This window comes from Cydia splendana, chromosome 18 (genome assembly GCF_910591565.1).
Source record: "Cydia splendana chromosome 18, ilCydSple1.2, whole genome shotgun sequence".
NCBI lineage: Eukaryota > Metazoa > Arthropoda > Insecta > Lepidoptera > Tortricidae > Cydia > Cydia splendana.
The window spans coordinates 2071488-2091195 of NC_085977.1; the positions used below are offsets into that span (position 1 = coordinate 2071488).

At 39.4% G+C, this 19708-nt stretch overlaps 2 protein-coding genes and 1 long non-coding RNA gene across 3 annotated transcripts in view; 1 reads left to right on the forward strand and 2 right to left on the reverse strand.

The window, feature by feature from the left end:
• The first annotated feature begins 26 nt into the window (after nucleotides 1-26).
• LOC134799341 (protein CLP1 homolog) lies at nucleotides 27-14641 on the forward strand. The gene is made up of 9 exons (XM_063771745.1): nucleotides 27-261; nucleotides 357-518; nucleotides 913-1132; nucleotides 1915-2085; nucleotides 3489-3577; nucleotides 4223-4324; nucleotides 4856-4987; nucleotides 9571-9752; nucleotides 14231-14641. The coding sequence occupies exons 1-9, from the start codon at nucleotides 169-171 to the stop codon at nucleotides 14340-14342; spliced, it is 1263 nt and encodes a 420-aa protein (XP_063627815.1). The 5' UTR covers nucleotides 27-168; the 3' UTR covers nucleotides 14343-14641.
• A 566-nt stretch (nucleotides 14642-15207) lies between these two features.
• Nucleotides 15208-17000, reverse strand: LOC134799180 (uncharacterized). Its single transcript, XR_010145347.1, has 2 exons — nucleotides 16195-17000; nucleotides 15208-16110 (listed from the first exon to the last, which is right to left on the reverse strand). It is a non-coding gene; the product is annotated as an uncharacterized LOC134799180 (long non-coding RNA).
• A 576-nt stretch (nucleotides 17001-17576) lies between these two features.
• LOC134799368 (alanine--tRNA ligase, mitochondrial) overlaps nucleotides 17577-19708 on the reverse strand; it is a 40084-nt gene continuing 37952 nt past the window's right edge. Inside the window, exons 14-15 of the mRNA XM_063771777.1 lie at nucleotides 18871-18996; nucleotides 17577-17848 (exon numbers count right to left, since the gene is read on the reverse strand). Of these exons, the coding sequence (XP_063627847.1) occupies nucleotides 17729-17848; nucleotides 18871-18996 (246 nt within the window). The 3' untranslated portion in view covers nucleotides 17577-17728. The remainder of the gene's footprint in view (nucleotides 17849-18870; nucleotides 18997-19708) is intronic.

The window sequence follows — 19708 nt, forward strand, 5'->3', positions numbered from 1 at the left end:
AAAAGAGAATCATTTGACAATTTTGACATTTGTTTGTCACGTTTGTCACGTTTGTGTTGTTTTCACTTGTGGATTTCTGTCTAGGTTTTAAAATAAAATCCCCAAATATATTACGTAGGCTAAATATCCACCTTTTCAACTTTCACCTGATTTTTAGTTGACAATAAAATGACTGAAGTTCAACTACAGGAATTCAAACTGGACCCTGATTCAGAGCTTCGTTTCGAAGTCGAATCCAAGAACGAGAAAGTTGTTTTGGAGGTAATACAATACGAAATGCATATTAGAAGTACATTGTAATGAGATCTAACTTAATTCCAGTTCATAATAATGTCCTTGTTTTTGTTAATTTGTAGATAAAAAGCGGTTACGCGGAACTGTTTGGTACTGAGCTTGTGAAAGGGAAGCCCTATGAGTTCCATACGGGAGCAAAAGTTGCGGTATTCACGTGGCACGGCTGCACGGTGGAGCTGCGAGGTCGGACTGAAGTCAGCTACGTAGCTAAAGAGACCCCCATGGTATATCATTTAGACACATCTTGTTATTTTAATATGAGTAGAAGAAATGTTTTGTTATTGTAAACAATAAAAGTTAAAACAATATTTCGTAAGCAACTTCCTCTGAATGCTTTTAGTTTAAGATATTATTTATGTACCTAAATCAATAAATAAATAAATGGGATACTTGGGATGGATTATAGACACATTTGATTGTCTTATGCTTGTTGGTTGCACAACCAAAATGTTACATATACATATATTGTGTAACTAAAGAGATAGGTATGACATAGGTGTAATATTATATATTTTAGTTGAATTCTGATCAAACCTTCAAGCATTTTAGATGTTGTTGATGACTACCCCATAAATAAAATTATCATGTTTGAACTTTGCTACTTTTTTAATACCCCAGGTTGTCTACCTAAACGTCCATGCTGCGTTAGAACAGCAGCGAGTAGCAGCGGAGCAGGAGAACACCAGAGGCCCAGTCACCATGGTTGTGGGGCCTGGAGACGTTGGAAAATCAACACTGACGAGGATACTGCTCAACTATGCTGTGAGGATGGGCCGGAGACCGATATATGTGGACTTAGATGTGGGACAGGGGCAGATTAGTGTGCCGGGGACTATTGGTATGTGGTAGTGCAGTAGAAATGTTATGATTAAACTGTAGCATTTGAGGAAAATTAATGTGAATAATGCTTATTGATAATGTTGATAATCCTTAGTATTATTGATAATACTAATGATTTATTGACAATGTTCAGCCTGTATTGTGGAAGTTGGTAACATGCATCATGCATAGTGTAACCAGATTAAAAGAGGCTTTAAGAAACAATGTGCACACAGAATTAAACTTATAAACTGAAATAAATGTCATATACTAAGAAAAAGTGACCAAGGCCTCCAGTGCCCCAGGCTGGAATCGAACCAGCGTCCTCTGCTATCGCGGCAGGTGCCTGAACCACTCGGCCACCGGGCCACAGCGACATTAGTCAAATTTTTCCAAGTATATGCACTTCCTACTGAAGGCTTGTGGCGCCCCCTAGACCTAGGTTCTTTCTGGTCTTGGGCAACTCTTCTCCATTTTGGTCCTGCAGTGAACTTCAGCTCATCCTCCCAGCGCATTTTTTATCGTCCTTGACTTCTTTTGCCATCTCTTGGATACCAATTTGTTATGATTTGGCTCCACTTTTCTTGTTGTGATCTCAAGTTATGGTATTTTAAATAAGAGTGTTACCACGCCAAAATATAAAAAAAAATAGAATATAATCTTGTATAAGTATGACATAGGTGTAGAAGATGTTATGTCTTAACACATTTGCTGATATTATGTTAACAGAGAAGGTACTTGTAGATTAATGTTAACAGTGTCAATGAATGTATTAAAATTATGTAATCATTTATTTTCCAGGAGCTCTGTTAGTGGAAAGGCCAGCATCTATAGAAGAAGGCTTCAGTCAACAGGCACCTCTTGTATATCATTTTGGGCACAAATCGCCTTCAGAAAATTTAGAGCTTTACAATACCATAGTATCTAGGCTAGCTGAGGTCATTGCTGAGAGATGTGAGAATAATAAGAAAGGTAATTTTTACAAGCTTTTATTTAATTTCACCTATCCCATTGTCTCTATGCTTGTAATCATATCTTGCAAGCTAAATTAGGCCCACTTCACATTACTCAATTGAGCTGTAACTTCATTGACCGGAGCGTAGCGAAGGTCTACGTTTCGACTGGAGCATTTTGCTTTTGTATGTCCGGATGTTCTCCTCTACAGGTCGCAATTCTTAACCGAATCTCGTGAAATTTTGTGACTGGATTCTATGTCTAAATAAAAATTTTTTGTCCGTCCGGTTTTTTGAATTTTTTTAAAATGGCGGAGTCATGATAGCTCGCGCCTAAACAAATAGTGGTATCGGTATCATACGAGTGTTTCTTTTTTGTGATATGTTTATAGATTAAATGGCCAAAAATTCAGAAAATTTATTACGCTGGTTTCGGAGGTATTGAGATATTTAATTTTAACTAATTTAAATTTGAGAAGGAGTAGCTAAATTTCGTCAACCCATCTAAGAACAATTTGGCTCAGTTTGTAAACGTTCGCTTTTTCTGTTTGCACAGAGGGTCTGGGTTCGATCCCCAGTAATTGTATGCTGGGATATTATAACTTTTTGTATTTTTTTACACATAAATTTCGTATTGTTTTTTTTTTATTTACTATATTTAAAGGTCTTGGCACCATGTTATTTAAAGTTCTGCTCGCGAGGTCTACAGCTCACAGAGCCACTAGTATACTCTGTATATTAAGTTTAATACTGTAAGTTGGGTTACAATGCAATATTATGGTACCATCAAGCTGATCTGATAATGAAGACCAGAGGTGACCATGGAAAGTCTGCATTAAAAATTAAAAGTTAAAACAATGCAACCTTGTGTTTAGACTTATTAGAGGGTATTTTCCTACTAGTCAAATCAATTACTTTTTTAGAACTGTCAAAACGATTTGCTAAAAAGGAGTTTATATGAAACATTTCATCGTGATGTCACGGTCAACTCACCTACTTTTTATATTTCTATCCGATTTATTAAATAGAACTAGTGTTTAAAAATAACTCCTATCTGTGTTTTTCTAATAATTATCTGGTGCTTTATTTCATGCATGGTCTAAAATAATTTATTTTAAATACAGTATAATACCCTATTGTATTAGTTGACATTTGAGAGAAAAGTACAATCAGCGATGAAAGCTGGTATCAACAATTTCAATCAAGAACTTAATTTGGTTCATCTGAAAGTACACAGACACGTAAGATTTCATATGACTTTATCATAAATCATTTTAATCCATTTCTAAATCAAGAATTTTTATGCTTTTCTTTTAAGTTTATATACTGATGTATTCATTCCTTTTCCTACAGTTTTGAGTCAGATGTATGTTTAACTTCATTTGTATGAGATTGATTGTTATTGTTTATTTGTGTATCCAGCGTCAACATCAGGCGTTATCATCAATACCTGTGGCTGGATCAAGGGCGCAGGCTACAAGATGCTCACACACGCCGCTCAGGCGTTCGAGGTAACACTCACACAGATAACATAATGACTTGAACTTTGACAACCCTAAATAGCCGAAAGGGATAGTGCCATACATTAGAAAGGGACAGCATGATGCGTCCCTGAATCGCTGTCAAACTTCAGTTTTGTAGGAAGTGTCCTTTCTGTACGGTAGTACTATTATTTATTCTGTAGCCGCGATCTGGTTGCCTAGCCGTCCCTCAAGTAAAACATTTGAAACCCTTGTTAATTCTTTAGCGATAATGCCCTTGTTGTTTACCTCTGTCTTTATGTATTATGTGTTTCCTTGAGATTTGTATTGTAATCTCAGCTACTAATAACATGTTTCTGCTAACATCATGGTTTGGTGTAGTGCACATTTAATTTCAACTAGGGTCAACCGGGGTAAATGCGTCACTTGAGGTAAATGCGTCTTTTAAACGTTTCTTCTAAATGGACCATTTTAGAAATATTGCAACCCTCCCTGTTCGAAGTGTGGTCACTGACCTTTTAGTGTCGACGGCTATAATAGTTATAATATGTTGCGTTTGGACGAAGCTGAGAAGATATCGTCAAAAGACGCATTTACCACAAGAGACGCATTTAACCCGGGTAACCCTATTTCACTGTTTTTTTAATATGGCATTAAACTGAATGCTTTCCACAGGTGGATGTTATATTAGTATTGGACAATGAGAGATTGTACAACGAGCTCAAAAGGGACATGCCGAAGTTTGTCAAAGTCGTTTACTTACCAAAGAGTGGTGGGGTGAGTATCTGATATTATTCTATCTATCATGATTAGAAAATTACATACTGTATTCGCTTTTAATTAGTTTTCAAACATACTCCTTCCTCGCGTTCTCGCGTCCGCTTGGCAAGTAATCCCGGGAATTAGCGTAGACACTAGTTTATACGAAAGCGACTGCCATCTGACCTTCCAACCTGGTTTCCTCACGATGTTTTCCATCACCGAAAAGCGACTGGTAAATATCCAATGAAATGATATTTCGTACTTGAGTTCCGAAAAACTCATTGGTGCCGGGTTTGAACCCGCGACCTACGGATTGCAAGTTTACATACTTACTATATTTTAATTTCAAACAATAAGAACATTCTCTGCGCAGAACTTATAGGTATCAAACCAAGTTCTCCTTTCTACAATCAGTTGCAGAAATAATTGACCCCATAGAAGTTTGTCTGCAACGGAACTTCACTAGTTTAATGTATTTCTGTTATGTACAGTACATAACTACTTGTTTTGTGTACAAAGTATTAATTACCACTTACTATTGTGCAGGTGGTAGAACGCTCAAGCCAGGCACGCGCCGAGGTCCGCGACTGCCGCATACGAGAGTACTTCTACGGCAAGCGGACGCCATACTACCCGCACTCTTTCGACGTCAAGTTCCAGGATCTCAAGATATACAAGGTACTGAGTTATAGCTTTGTAGATTAAGCCTGCGTATATGAGCTGTAGAGGGCACCACAGGAGCTCTTTATCGGCGCGAAGTGTAAATGTTAATTTTAAGTTTTCGATTTAGCCACTAAATGGCTGACACGACAGCGTGCAATAGAGCTTAACTTTGAATTTCGTGTTTTTTAGGGTTCCGTACCCAAAGGGTAAAACGGGACCCTAATTACTAAGACTCCGCTGTCCGTCCGTCCGTCCGTCTGTCACCAGGCTGTATCTCAAGAACCGTGATAGCTAGACAGTTGAAATTTTCACAGATGATGTATTTCTGTTGCCGCTATAACAACAAATACTAATAAGTACGGAACCCTCGGTGGGCGAGTCCGACTCGCACTTGTCCGGTTTTTTTTTTCATAAAGAACGCTTAGCACGTGGAAATTCGTACATTGACCCTCCTGTTACTATCTCTATCGCACGCGCATAATTATATTGGTGTCCCGCCCACAGTGTCATTGGCCGCCGGCATCATGGACTGGACAAAAACGTAAAAAATCTTTATAAAGTTTATGACTCTGGTCGGAAAACAAGTCGCAGTCGGGTGCAAAAGATAAAAAAATATTAAGGAGTGTCCGGGAACGGACAATTGGAGAGTACTGGTGTGCAGTCGTGTGAAAGGTAGTGACATAGTGACGTCACGATATATTGCCATTTTGTTGGAAGCGTTTTGTCAGTAAAGTGCGGGTGCCAGACTTTGACCATCATTTGTGACTATTGCTCTTTTTGTTGCCTCCTCTTTTCCTAGTTCTGCCGTTTTGCGGTCCATATTGTGCAATAGGGTATTATACTGTATTTAAAATAAATTATTTTACACCATGCATGAAATAAAGCACCAAATAATTATTAGAAAAACACAGATAGGAGTTACATATTTTTAAACACAAGTTCTATTTAATAAATCGGATAGAAATATAAAAAGTACGTGAGTTGACCGTGACGTCACGATGTAATGTTTCATATAAATTCCATATTAGCAAATCGTTTTGACAGTTCTAAAAAAGTAACTGATTTGACTAGTAGGAAAATACCCTATGTGGTATGGGGCTTATTCTTTTTCTTTCCGTTAACATGGGGCCCAGGGGACCGCGCCTCTGCCACTGCAGAGTTCATGCCCATATCTCTTCCGACTTCCATCTGTGCTGGTGGTAGCTGCGGCCTGTGCCCGCTCTCTTCAGTCCCTTCCTCTTCTGTGTTTAGGAAGTTTTGTATAGTCTCTTTTAGCGCTATTGTATCTTTCGTAAGCTCTTCCTGTATTTGTAAGATGTTGGTTTATTTGTTGGAGTCCTTTTTTGTATTTTTCTCTTTCACTTACTTCCATCTTGTCTATTTGGGAGTGGAATGTCTGTCTGGTAATTTGTGTGGGGTGGAGCAGTGTCCGTGGACCAGGTCCGGTGATCAACAGCCCGGTGGGCGTTATGCGCATTGCTGTCTGGTGTTAATTTTCTCTAAAGCAGCGGCGCAGCAGTGGGGCGCCCTCCTGGTATTCTTTTAATTTGTCCGTGGAGCAGCAGCAACTGATGACTCCGTGGAGCAGTGTGTTTACTCAGGCTCAGCGGAGCAGTAGAGATGTGGAGCAGTGAGCCTTGCACGAAGTCCGTGGAGCAGTGTGTTTGTAGTGATACTCAGGCTCAGCGGAGCAGTAGAGATGTGGAGCAGTGTATTTGTAGTGATACTCAGGCTCAGCGGAGCAGTAGAGATGTGGAGCAGTGTGCCTTGCACGAACTCCGTGGAGCAATGTGTTTGTAGTGATACTCAGGCGCGGTGGAGCAGTGTGCCTTGCACGAACTCCGTGGAGCAGTGTGTTTGTAGTGATACTCAGGCTCAGCGGAGCAGTAGAGATGTGGAGCAGTGTGCCTTGCACGAACTCCGTGGAGCAATGTGTTTGTAGTGATACTCAGGCGCGGCGGAGCAGTAGATATGTGGAGCAGTGAGCCTTGCACGAACTCCGTGGAGCAGTGTGTTTATAGTGATACTCGGGCGCGGCGGAGCAGTGGAGTCGTTGTCTATTGCGATTTGTTTATTATTATATATGAATTGTTGTTATTATTTATGTACCATTAATTTTTTTAATGGAATTAATGATGTGGTTAATATAATTATTCAATGATTCCTTTGTATCTTCTTTCTGTATTATTTGTTCAATGTTATATGGTTCTATGTTGTTAATGGCGCATATTGTTTCGTGGTTGTTTCTGGCTCTAGTGTATATTACACAATCTTTCAGTAAGTGAGCCGTTGTCTGTGGCGTGCATGGCGTGTGATCGTCGCATGGGCATGCGTTCGAGTCAATTATTTTGAATCTTTTAAAGTATGTTTTATTGTATCCTGTGTAGCCGCCGTGCAGGTCAGGATCTCGACGACTCACATAAAAAGCTTCAATTCTTAGTGAACTGATGTAATCTTCCAAAAGTTACTGGTTTACAAGGGTTCTTGACTAAACGGTTAAATGCAGAAGTGGTGTATTATTGGTATGGAGGCTGATGCTCTCATAATCAAATTATGCAAATCACTTTAGTGATTTACATAATTTGTACATTACAAAAGGTGGTTTATACAGAGTATGTGGAGCGCCCCTATTGGTGCTTTAGAAAAAGCTTCCAAATACTAGCCGAGCCCGACGGCTGCGTTTAGCTACTGCAGAATGTATCACGACTTTATACAAATAAAAGGTTGCGTTCGCAACACCCTGTTAGTACTTGGGTCGTTTGAAATGTGGTTTCTTTTGGCTGGATGGAGCAGTTCGATAACTGGAGCATACACTGAACAGGGCACCCCACCTTCTCCTGTACCCCCACAAACAACCTGCGCGCCGCCCGCGTCCCTCCCCATCCTCTCCACATCCCCTGAGCCTTCCGTCCCCCCACTAGAGGCCCTCAAAAAACTACTATCCCCTCATCTGCGTTTTAACTCTCGACACGACCAGACAGCGGGTGGGGGAGAGCGTTCGGGTGAAGTGTCCACAACCACATCAACACCCCGCAAAAAACGAGGCAGACGCAGCAAGCGCAGTCTCAGCAGCTCCACCACCGGCTCCTCCTCATCCTCCTCATCGTCGACGACGTCATGCTGAGTCACCAGCATCGCCGCCACCGAGGTGCGGTACCAACCTGCGCCGTTGGACGGACCTAAAACACTTAGCGCGCCTGCTGGAAAGAAAGATCAGGGAGGAATGGACCTGGCCGGCGGGCTGGAGCGGGAGGTGTCGAGCCAGGCAAGCGCCGGAGACGGTGGAGTTTCACAGACACACGGAACGCGCAACCAACACAAAATCAAGCAGTGCACCCTGTGGGTACACCTCCAGTGGACACATGCTGAGGCATCAGAGGGCCCAACACGGGGCTCACAGAAAAGAGGGGAAAAGAAATGTTTGACAAGTATGGATGATTCGAAACCAATAAACCGGCAAAGCGATACTGTCCACAACGTCATCTCCCTCCGTTGTGGGTCGTGAAAGCGGTGACGGGGCACCAATGATGAATGGCTCGAGGCCCTACATACTGGAGCAATAAAGAAATAAATAAATAATGGACAAAATGGCCAGTGAAGATAAGACAATCAAACTGCTCCGCTGCTCCATCACTGCTCCACCACCACCTGGGTCCAGACGTACGCCGCCTGCGACGGCACTGCTCCACAACTCTGCTCCACTTTGCTCCACTGAAGGTAGCTGCTCCACTCCACTCTGCTCCGCATTACATGATCGATCATTGAATCATAATTGTATGACATTATCCCATTTACAATTATATGTCACATAGTCTGTGGTTTAATATTTACAATTATGTTACAATGATTGATAATGCGATGCGGAGCAGAGTGGAGCTGCTCCACTCTGCTCCACATCGCATTATCAATCACAATAAATATCACAATGTATCAGAGAAGACGCGTAAGGAGCGCCGCCCCGCTGCTCCGCCGCGCCGGAGTGTCACTCCATGGAGCTGTCGGTTGCTGCTGCTCCTGGGACGGATCATGGAAGGAGCGCCGCGAGGGTGCTCCGCCGTTGTGCCACTGCTCCGAAGAAGAAGAACACAGGAAGCTGCTCCACGGTGCTGGACTATGGGCGATGCTGCTCCGCACGTGCCTGCGACGACACTGCTCCAGAACTCTATTGTATTGCTTTAAGACGATCCTCAAAACAAACTTGATCGATTGATACTGTTCATAAACATTTTGTCAATTACCCTATAGTTGTTAATGAGGGTTTCTTTTATAATTTGCCATTTTTATTTATTGTGACCTTTTTTGCCACTTTTGTGTTATTTCTACTCAGAATCACGAGCTCTTTCGATCCTAATGGGATAAAAAAATGTCCCAGAGTTTTTTTCCTATTATGTTACCATTGCCCCATACACTTTGTATGGCGGGAACAAAAAAGAAAGTTTGACAAATGTATGGAAATTTTAGGACACTTTATTCTCCTATAAGGATGAAAAGGGCTCGCGATCCTGACTAGAAATATAAAAGTGGCAAAAAAGGTCACAATATATAAAATGGCAAAAAATAAAAGAAACGCTCTAATAGGTATAACTGTTTGATTGCAGGTGGGCGCGCCGTCGTTACCGGACTCGTGCATGCCGCTGGGCATGCGCGCCGAGGACGCGCTGACCAAGCTGGTCGCCGTCACCGTCACGCCCGCGCTCGCGCACCGCCTGCTCGCCGTCACGTTCGCGGCCGGCCCGGACGATGACGCGCCGTGCTCCAACCTAGCGGGGATTGTGTGTGTGTGAGTATCACCTGGGGCTCTGTGTGTGGTACAATGACGGCGGTTTTTACAGTACCACTGTCATATTTGATGTGCTTGTAGATAGTACAATTTGAGTACATTTGTTTTGTATTCATTTGACCATTAAATTAACCGTATAGTGTGGTCGTGCCAGGGAGCATCTACCCAGCACGACCACGACCTCTACAATGCCGAAACCGTGCGAGTACATTTAAAAAAAAGATAAGTAAATAAAAGTACTTGTTTTTTTCGTGAATATGTACCGCTAAAAAAAATATCATCCATGGTCGTGCTGTATAAGTACCACATGGCTAGTAATTTTTTGCTTAGCTTCAAACTAAACAAATGGATCCGACATTTTAAAATTTTCAAAAACTACATCGATTAAAATATATATAAGAAGCGTGCATGACCTATAGACGGCAGCACAGAAGCCCCATTTTTCACTGGCGCAAAGCATTGTCAAGTTTCCATTTCAAGATTTAAGCCATGGCAGACCCTACTGTGCGAAATAGAGCCAGCGTAAAGTGTAGGGGGCAGCACCTGCTTAGAAGCGTGAATTGCTTTCGTTTTAGATTCAGGTCACGAGATGGCAGACACTCCAACACGCACGGTCTCTATATTGGTCCAGAAATTTGGCCCAGCAGAGAACAGCCGGACAGACATATAAAGCATTTATACCCAAGCTGAAACGGAGACGCTTTCCGCTCGCTTAAGGGGCCGGTATATGACGTTTTCGATTTAGACCTCACTTTGTAACCATAATTTGTTCAATAAATGTTTGATAATTGCATTAAATTACACGTAAATTTATTCACGAAGAAACCGTGTACCGACTCTTCATGCCATTATATTTTTAATTTGCTGTTATTCTCTACCAATCGACACTAAATGTATCAAAAAATCAAAATATGGAGTTCCGTTTGAGACAGAAGCAAAACAATTTTGTCTTTGACAGTAATTGAATTATTGTATGATTTTGAATGCTAGATAATTCAGCTACCAATTTATTATCGATTTATATTTTTACTCACAAAGAAAACACAGAAATTCAATCTCAAATGTAAACTTTCGAACAATTTCCATACATTGACGACATCACTCAAAATTCTTCTTCAAGTCAGATGCCCGTTGGGGCTACACCGGAGCACACGTGTACTTCTTCAAATGAAAATGACAGCTTGATTTTCTTGCTTTTGACAATTATATTGACATTAAATCATATACGCACACGAGAAAGCATACCAGTAGATAAAATGTATTTCAAAAAATAGGGTACATAAATATCAGCTTGCGTCTCATTTAAATTTCATTTGCTGTTATTTACGGGTCCTTATTGTTGAAAACCGCAGTAAACTATCTTAAAACAATACGATTACAGTCGAATTTAAGTATTATGTTCCTTCAAAACTCGCTTAAAATGAAAAAAGTTTAAAGACTCATCTTTACTGATTGGGATCAATTTTTATTATGCTGGTATCATTTTGCGTCATTTTAAAAACGTATTTGACTTCTGTATGTCAATGAATTTTGATGACAACTGTAATCTTGTATTATATTATAGAACTTTTATATTAAAATATTGCCTATTAACAGGAAGAGTTATGTAATTCGTATAAGTAATACCTGAAAGTCTTGTACCTAGATCTGTAATACCATGGATTGCGACGAATAAATGATTATGATTAAGCCGTTCGTTCCGTCTATATGTATAATGCGTGTACGTGCTGTTCTCTGAAAATCTTCAAGAAAAAATAACGGCTAGACCAGCACTAAGTACTAGCAAGTTTTTGCGGCTTTGGAGACCAAGATGAAGCTTACAGGCCAATAGCGTTGTGGCCTGGTTATTGTTATGTATACCTATGTATCGATTGTTTTATAAATTTACTATAAAAAGCAATGTTTTATTTCGATTAGGTCTACATTTTGTGCATATTGCATATCTGAAGTATTTTCGTACTAAACTTGAAACTTTCGTTGAAACTAAATAAAATAATTATTCCAAATGTACAGTCACCTGCAATTTATGTTACACAACGAAGGCCGCAAAAATATCTGACACGATCTTATTTGTAGAACCATAAGAGCATGTCACATATTTTTGCGGCCTTCGAAGAGTAGGTACCGTCATTACTCATTATCACCAACTTTGCCCGCTTTTTTTTAAACACGAATTTCTCAAAAAAAATCACATCATATGACTTTTTTTTGCTCAGCACGTCAGTTTTAAAACATTTTTTTATCGTGTTTTTACCCATTTTTTTGCGTTTTAGAGGGCGAGCAAATAAAAAAATAAAATAAAAAAATATCCGGGGTTTTCGCCAACATTGCCCACGTCAATTTGGTATTCAAATACAGCTCGTATGATGATGATGTCTAAGGATCACTTAAAGGTTTTGGGCAATCCTACCATTCCCTGTTAATAACTTATTAGCGATAAGTGTAAAAACTTTTAAATAAATTTGCTGGGCAATGTTGCCTACCCGTTTTTGCCCATTTCCAAATAAGGCTCGCCTAAGCATTTTACAAAGGCTAGGGTTGTCACTTTTGAGAAAATCTGTTACAATAGTTTAATGACCAAAAATATGATTTTTGTTGTGTTTTCATTCGTTAACGGGATAAAACATCTAAATAAAGGATAATAAGACAAATTAAATACAGTATATATTTATAAACTTATTTTAGTGTACAAACATAACCTTCTTTTACTTGCGAAGTTGGGTAAATTAGATGAAAGTGACAACCCTAATCCGTTTTTGGTGGTGGGCAATGTTGGTATGGATGCCAAATTACCGGATTACTTTGCCCACCGCCAAAACTTTTGTGTATTTAGGCCTTTTTAGTTTAAATCTCAATAGACATAATCTATGCTTCATGTGTTATAACTGAAACCCGGAAATATTTGTCAAAGGGTTCTCAGTTTTTTCTACTTGCATTCATTATTTATCAATTTTTTGCCCGCCGAAATATACCCTATATTAGACAACACGCTCAAAATTCCCAAGTCAAGTTATGCACAAGTTTGGCATATACTTTGTCAGAAATATAACCAATTTTCTACTAAAAACAGCAGGGTGGCCATAATTATTATCCATTTTTCTACATTAACGAATTTGTTTAAAATTGTCGTTTTGGGCAAAGTTTCCCTGGAGGCAAAGTTGGCGCTAATGACGTAACATATTATTGCAGGTGACTGTACATAAATGTTTCGGTGATTTTGAGATTATTTTCCAGGTTAGTTTACTAACAATCAAGTTATGCAGATACCGATTTCGTGAACGTATAAGTAGTAAGGTACCGCTATTGTTTAGCGATACCGATTATTTTTGAAGGTAAAACTATACCGGTTGAAATATAAAGATATTAAAATTACAGCAGGGACAACCATTTTTTATAGGTGTACCTAAACCATCATTGGCCGAGCGTTAGCAAAGGTCTCCGTTTCAGCTTGGGCAAAAATGCTTTTGTATGTTCTCCTTTGCAGATCACATTTCTCAACTGATTCTCGTGAAAATTTGTAAGCAGGTTCGATAGAACTATTCTGTTTCGCTTTATCCGCCAAAATGGAATTGCCACCCTGCTGAAACTTTATTTATTTAAATTCCTATTGAATGGATTTTGCACCTTATGAAAAACCGTATAGAGTAGTAAATAACATTTTACACCTGACTTAATGACATCTTGTTTTATTCGCTTTAATTGTACAAAACGCGTATCTCGACAAAGCAATATTAGGTAGTAAAACAGTCAACAATCAAATTAATTAAATAGGTACGTCACGTGTGACATGAACAGACAAGGAAAGCAAGATTAAATGCATTGTTTCTCTTTCATCTTTAAATGGAATGCTTTTACCCTCAAAGGAGGCTAGTGGTCAATACTAAACTAAAAGTCCAATCTTAAAAAAACATGATGGGTCACTGACCTGTCCCAGTAAAGTGAGGTAGTGTGCGTGAAGTGCGCTTGTGTGTGAAATGGGGTAAATTGACAGAATCTGATATTTTACCCACCGCTACCGTCGCCTTAATCCGTTATTTCCTGATTCGTCGTATTCCTGTTTCGTCGGATTTTCAATATTAAATGAAACTATGCAAAACGACATATTTACTTAACTAGAGGCGGCGCCCCGCCGGAAAAAAGCGTAAGTAGGTTAGATTCGCTAGGTAGCTTCAGATGCCCGAAGGGCAAACTGCCAAGAAATAGGAGCCCCGCTCCGTCTAGTTACGTTGTGAAGGAAATGTTTTTTGGAAAAGAAACACTAAATTCGGCCTTCGGCTATTTACATGACGTTTCACGTTTGTAAAATGACAACGCCGTTTGTAAACGGCGAATTCTTACCATTTGCTTGCGACATATAGATAATTCCGACGAAACAAGAATAGGATGAAACAGGAATACGACGAATCAGGAACAATTCACTCAAGGATCAATAAGTACAAACAATTATATTTGCTCATAAATTCAACTTTCTTTTACAGGACCGCGGTAGACATGGACCGACAGATGCTCACCATCCTCTCGCCGCAGCCGCGGCCGCTACCCAACACTGTGTTACTTCTCTCCGAACTTCAGTACATGGACAACCATTAGTGCGTCCACACCGGGCGAACACGCCGCAAACTTGTTTGCGGTTACGCATTCGCCAGATATGGACGGACAACGCGGGAATTCAGACAGACACGCTCAAATGGCCTAAACTCATAGACTAATAATACATAGACGAGTAGTCCCCTTGGCATGCTTGTACCCAAAATAGTGTTTGTTTTCGTAGTCGACATCTAGCGTCAAGTAGCAGATTTATCAGTACTGCTACATAACACTAGATGTCGCGACTAACGAACAATTGACAACTAATATCACAAGCGGAAGGAGTTGAGAATCAAGCCGGGCTAGCACATGATTGGCGCGACAGTATCTCGCGGCGAGATAGACTACCCGTCCCTCTTTTATTAACCTAGTTAGAAAAAGGCGGGTAGTCTATCACGCCGCGAGATACTGTCGCGCCAATCATGTGCTTGGCCTAAAGTTCCGGTTTTCATATTAGTTGTAAATTGTTCGTTTGTCGCGACATCTAGTGTCTAGTAATGGTACTGATATATAATCCGCTACTTGACACTAGATGTCGACTACGAAAATGAGTAGTATTTTTTTTACAAGCATGTCATAGGGATTGGCCGTCTATGTATTATTATTTATTAGTCTATGCTAAAGTAGACCTTATGCCCTAGTAATAAGATTTACAAATTGATCGAATCGGATACATTGTGTCATAAGTAGTTCCCATTCTAGAGCCCTAGTTTTAGCATTGATATGATCTGCGAGGATCTAAATCTAAAACCCACAAGACTGTAAATAAATTATATTTTCTAAGATGTAATGAAAATAAATAGAAAATTTTACTGTTTTTTTTTTCATTCTATATGACCGAAAGGGTGACTAGGTAATAAAAGACATATTCATAATTAAAATATTTATTAGCGTATCGACGAAAAAACCAACAAAGGAAGACTAGCAATGAATTGAATTCATGAAATTTCGGCGCTACATGTGTTATTTTATAACATCATCATAAAATACCATGGTAAAATAATACAAAATAATTATTACTCCCTCAATCATTTACGTATTATCAGCCTTATTAAAAGTACAATTATATTACGTAATATAAGCAATCTATTATTTAAGGTTGGTGTCCGACAAGCAGCGATTGGCGGGCACTTAATTAAAGTCGGTGCAAAGTAGGGACTACGACTTTGCGATACTTATATGGTCCCTACTCGCTTTATCGCCTCTTATCAGACAGCTGCCTTAGCTTGTCTTCTATTATAATAATACATTACAATACAAGTGCGAAAAGTAGGAAATCTCGTGTCGCTTTAAAACAATCCCTTCGGTCGTGTTTCAATTTATCGCCACTCGTTGCGAATTACCTTTTCGCACGTGTATTGTACAAAGTTTTACAGTACATATGGCCCTTTACATTTTCGAGATAGTTACTTAATGTGCTAATTATCGCACTAGTGCGGTAAAGTAGTACCATATGTATTGTAAAATAATTATTTATAAACTAAGCAACAATAGCAACATAAACTGTAACCAGAATATTGAAAAAAAACTGCATCAATATTCAATAAGCATTATAGCTATAATACTCGTAAGACTATCTGTTTTTGCTTTTATCAGACAATGATGCTTTTATGAAATATGATATATACCTACGATCATCAAGAACATCTACGAACTACGGCATTAAAGATGAGGATTTATCCTTCACAAAAATAAAAATTTACCAAATTTTAGTGTAGTAGCTGTGGTTAATATAACGTCATTTTAACAACTAAAATTAATCTCATTGCACCTATACCACAAACTGTGACACTTAGCACTCTCGGTCGTGGCAGGCGTAGCTCACTCCGCGATTTCGTCGCGTCGCTACAAGTACATGCGGCCACACCAATGTTGGTGTCTAGCAGTAGTAGTTGCCGCGCACCGCTACGGACCGGACGCGTGCTCGCACTTGCGCCACCTAGCGGTCTGTCGTAATAGACACGCTTTGTTAGACAGTGAACTTACTGTACCTACTACTATTATTTATTCTGTGGCCGTGGTTTTTACACTATATTTACCGTGCGTCAACTTGTCCAGCACCGCACTGGGCGAATAATTTATGTCCTCGCATACGTATGCATTTGTTCATCATGGACGCGCGTTTACTCAGCAACACAACAGCAAAACTCTCAGCTATCCATCGATGGACCTTATTACAAAAGGCGTAAGGTCTACCGCTGGACAGTTAACAGTGTGGGCGACGATACCCTCAAAACACAGACTACACAGACACCGCATTACGAAGAGTTTACAAAGAGCATGAGGTCACCGCACATATGTACAATTTTACTTGTAAAATGCTACGAATCCAGCAGCACAATAGAGTTGTATTCTATGCTATTTTATACTATATTAACCCAAGAACACCCCTAAAGCTTGATAATCATAAATATATTTAAAATACCCGAGTAGTGGTCCTAATAGGGTATTTTCCTACTAGTCAAATCAGTTACTTTTTTAGAACTGTCAAAACGATTTGCTAATATGGAATTTATATGAAACATTACATCGTGACGTCACGGTGAACTCGCCTACTTTTTATATTTCTATCCGATTTATTAAATAGAACTTGTGTTTAAAAACAACTCTATCTGTGTTTTTCTAATAATTATCTGGTGCTTTATTTCATGCATGGTGTAAAATAATTGACCGAAGCGAAGCGAAGGTCTACGTTTTGACTCGGGCGTTTTGCTTTTGTATGTCCGGATGTTCTCCTCTACAGGTCGCAATTCTTAATCGATTCTCGTGAAATTTTGTAACCGAATTCTATAAACCGATATTTTTTTTTTTGTCGAGCCGGTTTTTGAAAATTTTTCAAAATGGAAAAGTTGTGATGGCTCGCGCTTATACAAATAGTCGTATCAGTATCATAAGAGTGTATTCTTTTTGAGATGTGTTTATAGATTAAATGGCCAAACATTCAGAACATTTATTTCGCTGGTTTCGGAGGTATTGAGATATTTGATTTTAACTAATTTTAACTTGAGAATGAGTAGCTAAATTTCGTCAGCTTATCTAAGAACTATTTGGCTCAGTTTGTAAACGTTCGCTTTTTTTTGTTTGCACAGAGAGTCTGGGTTCGATCCCCAGTATTTGTATGCTGAGATATAACTTTTTTATTTTTTTACACTTAAATTTCGAATTGTTTTTTTTTAATTTACTATATTTAAAGCTCTGCTCGCGAGGTCTACAGCTCACAGAGCCACTAGTTTATTTTAAATACAGTACCTATAATATCCTATTGTGGACGTAGCTGAAATAAGCGGTCGCTCTGACATACACAATTTGTACGGGAGAGCATATGTGTGGTGACCTCGATTGACTTATCTGCTCCGTCTAGTAGTTGAGGTGGTTTGTGCCTCAAAAGTTCAGTTGGCGTCGGCTAGTTTGGTGTTGGAGTCGTCGGTGGTGGTGGTGTGGGTGCTGGCGAACTTGATGGCGGCGCGCATCGCGTCCTGCACCAGCTGTTCGCAGGTTATCAGGCTCACCTGTAACACAATAATATCATCACCTGATGGCTTAGCCTCCTAAGGCGCAAGGTCCTACCTATAGTCAGGGTGCGAAACTCCTGACTTCGGTCAAACTCGGCTCCGCTCGGCTCAGCATTGCTCCGAGCAATTATTAGGGTTGGCACCACTTGACTTCCTTTTGCGTGCATGACCACAGATAAGATAATCACTTGATTTTTGAAAACCCTAAATAGCCGAAAGGGATAGTGCCATATATTAGAAAGAGACAGCATGATTCGACCCTGAACCGCTGTCAAACTTCGTTTTTGTAGGAAGTTTCCTTTCTGTACGGTAGTACTATTAATTATTCTGTGCTATAGTACTTATTCAGTCCGATGAAATTTAAATCATATTCAATTGGAACAGAGTCGCTTTTGTTTTGTTTCGTTCAATTTTCAAACGTAACCAAAATCAACTCTATTCCATGCACTAAAGGTTCAAATTTCAGTGGCAAATTCTGCATTTTTCATTTGCATGGCTGGGCCTTAGGTTAGTCAAGATGCCAATCGTTTGCTCTAAGCTTTTTTAGTTTCCGTGTCTCTGGCCTTCTGATGATAATAACAAAGATAATTTGAAATTGAGAGTTACTGTCATGGTAAATTATGTAGCTCCAGTACATTTACTGCCATCTTTCGACAGAAAATTAAACCTGTTAGAACGCCATTTGACTTTGATCATTATTCTTTCACTGATATGTGTTAACTTGTTAAATTCTAATATTAACGCCATCTACTCGAGAATAGGCTGAAAGTTATGGCGCCATCGTTCGAAAAGATTGCACCATACCTCTTTGGCCTACAGTCGAGTAGATGGCATTAATATTATAATTCAACAAGTTAACACATATCAGTGAAAGAATAAGGATCAAAGTCAAATGGCAAATGGCGTTCTAACAGGTATAATTTTCTATCGAAAGATGGCAGTAAATGTACAGTGGCTACATAATTTACTTTGACAATCCGCCTCTATACACTCTATTCTCTTTGATGATAATAAGTTACCTTAGTGCCAGTCATCTCGGCGTATGTGTTGGATTCATTGTCGGGTGTCGGTACCAACTCCGCTTTGAATACTGGCAGAATACTGCTTAGCCATTGTTTCGCGTTAAACGAGTGCGACGTCATGTCCTGTTGAAAAAAAGCTATTTAATAATGTTAAACATTACCTACTGTTTTATTTTTAAACATATTTGTTATTGTTTACTAGCTTATGCCCGCGACATCGTCTGCGTGCAATGATGATGATGATTGATAAAAACTACCCTATGCCCTTTCTCGGGGCCCAAACTATCTCCATACCAAATTTTGTCCAAATCGGTTCAGCGGTTTAAGCGTGAAGAGGTAACAGACAGACACACTTTCGCATTTATAATATTAACTAGCTTTTGCCCGCGACTTCGTCTGCGTGGAATCAGTAACAGCAGCTAGTGTAAGCATAGCGCCTGAATAAAGTGTAATAGCAATAATTCAATTTGAGCATAAGTTTCAATCAGTGATCAGGCAATTCATTAACTCTCTCAATTCCATCCCCCCTTTTCACTCTCTTTAAGGATGATTCCCGAAATAAAAACTATCCTATGTCCTTCCCCGTGACTCAAAATATCTCTATGCCAAATTTCAACTAAATCGGTTCAAGACAGGCACACTTTCACATTTATAATATTATATATATTAATATAATATAATTATAGTATGGATATAGTATTGATATAGATGGGACTTTTTCACAGTGATGCGTTGAGTAAATTGTGTGTATTTTTTTTGTAAACATAGCAAGTAATAACAGTTATATTTCAGTTGGTAAGGGTGGTATTCCACCTGTCCAATTTCTTTGTCCAAT

Bases quoted from the DNA above. Each gene is read 5' to 3' on its own strand.
- LOC134799341 (XM_063771745.1), top strand. From the start codon at position 169: ATGACTGAAGTTCAACTACAGGAATTCAAACTGGACCCTGATTCAGAG. The intron at 519-912 runs GTATATCATTTA...TTAATACCCCAG, and splicing joins TAGCTAAAGAGACCCCCATG to GTTGTCTACCTAAACGTCCA. The intron at 2,086-3,488 runs GTAATTTTTACA...TTGTGTATCCAG, and splicing joins ATGTGAGAATAATAAGAAAG to CGTCAACATCAGGCGTTATC.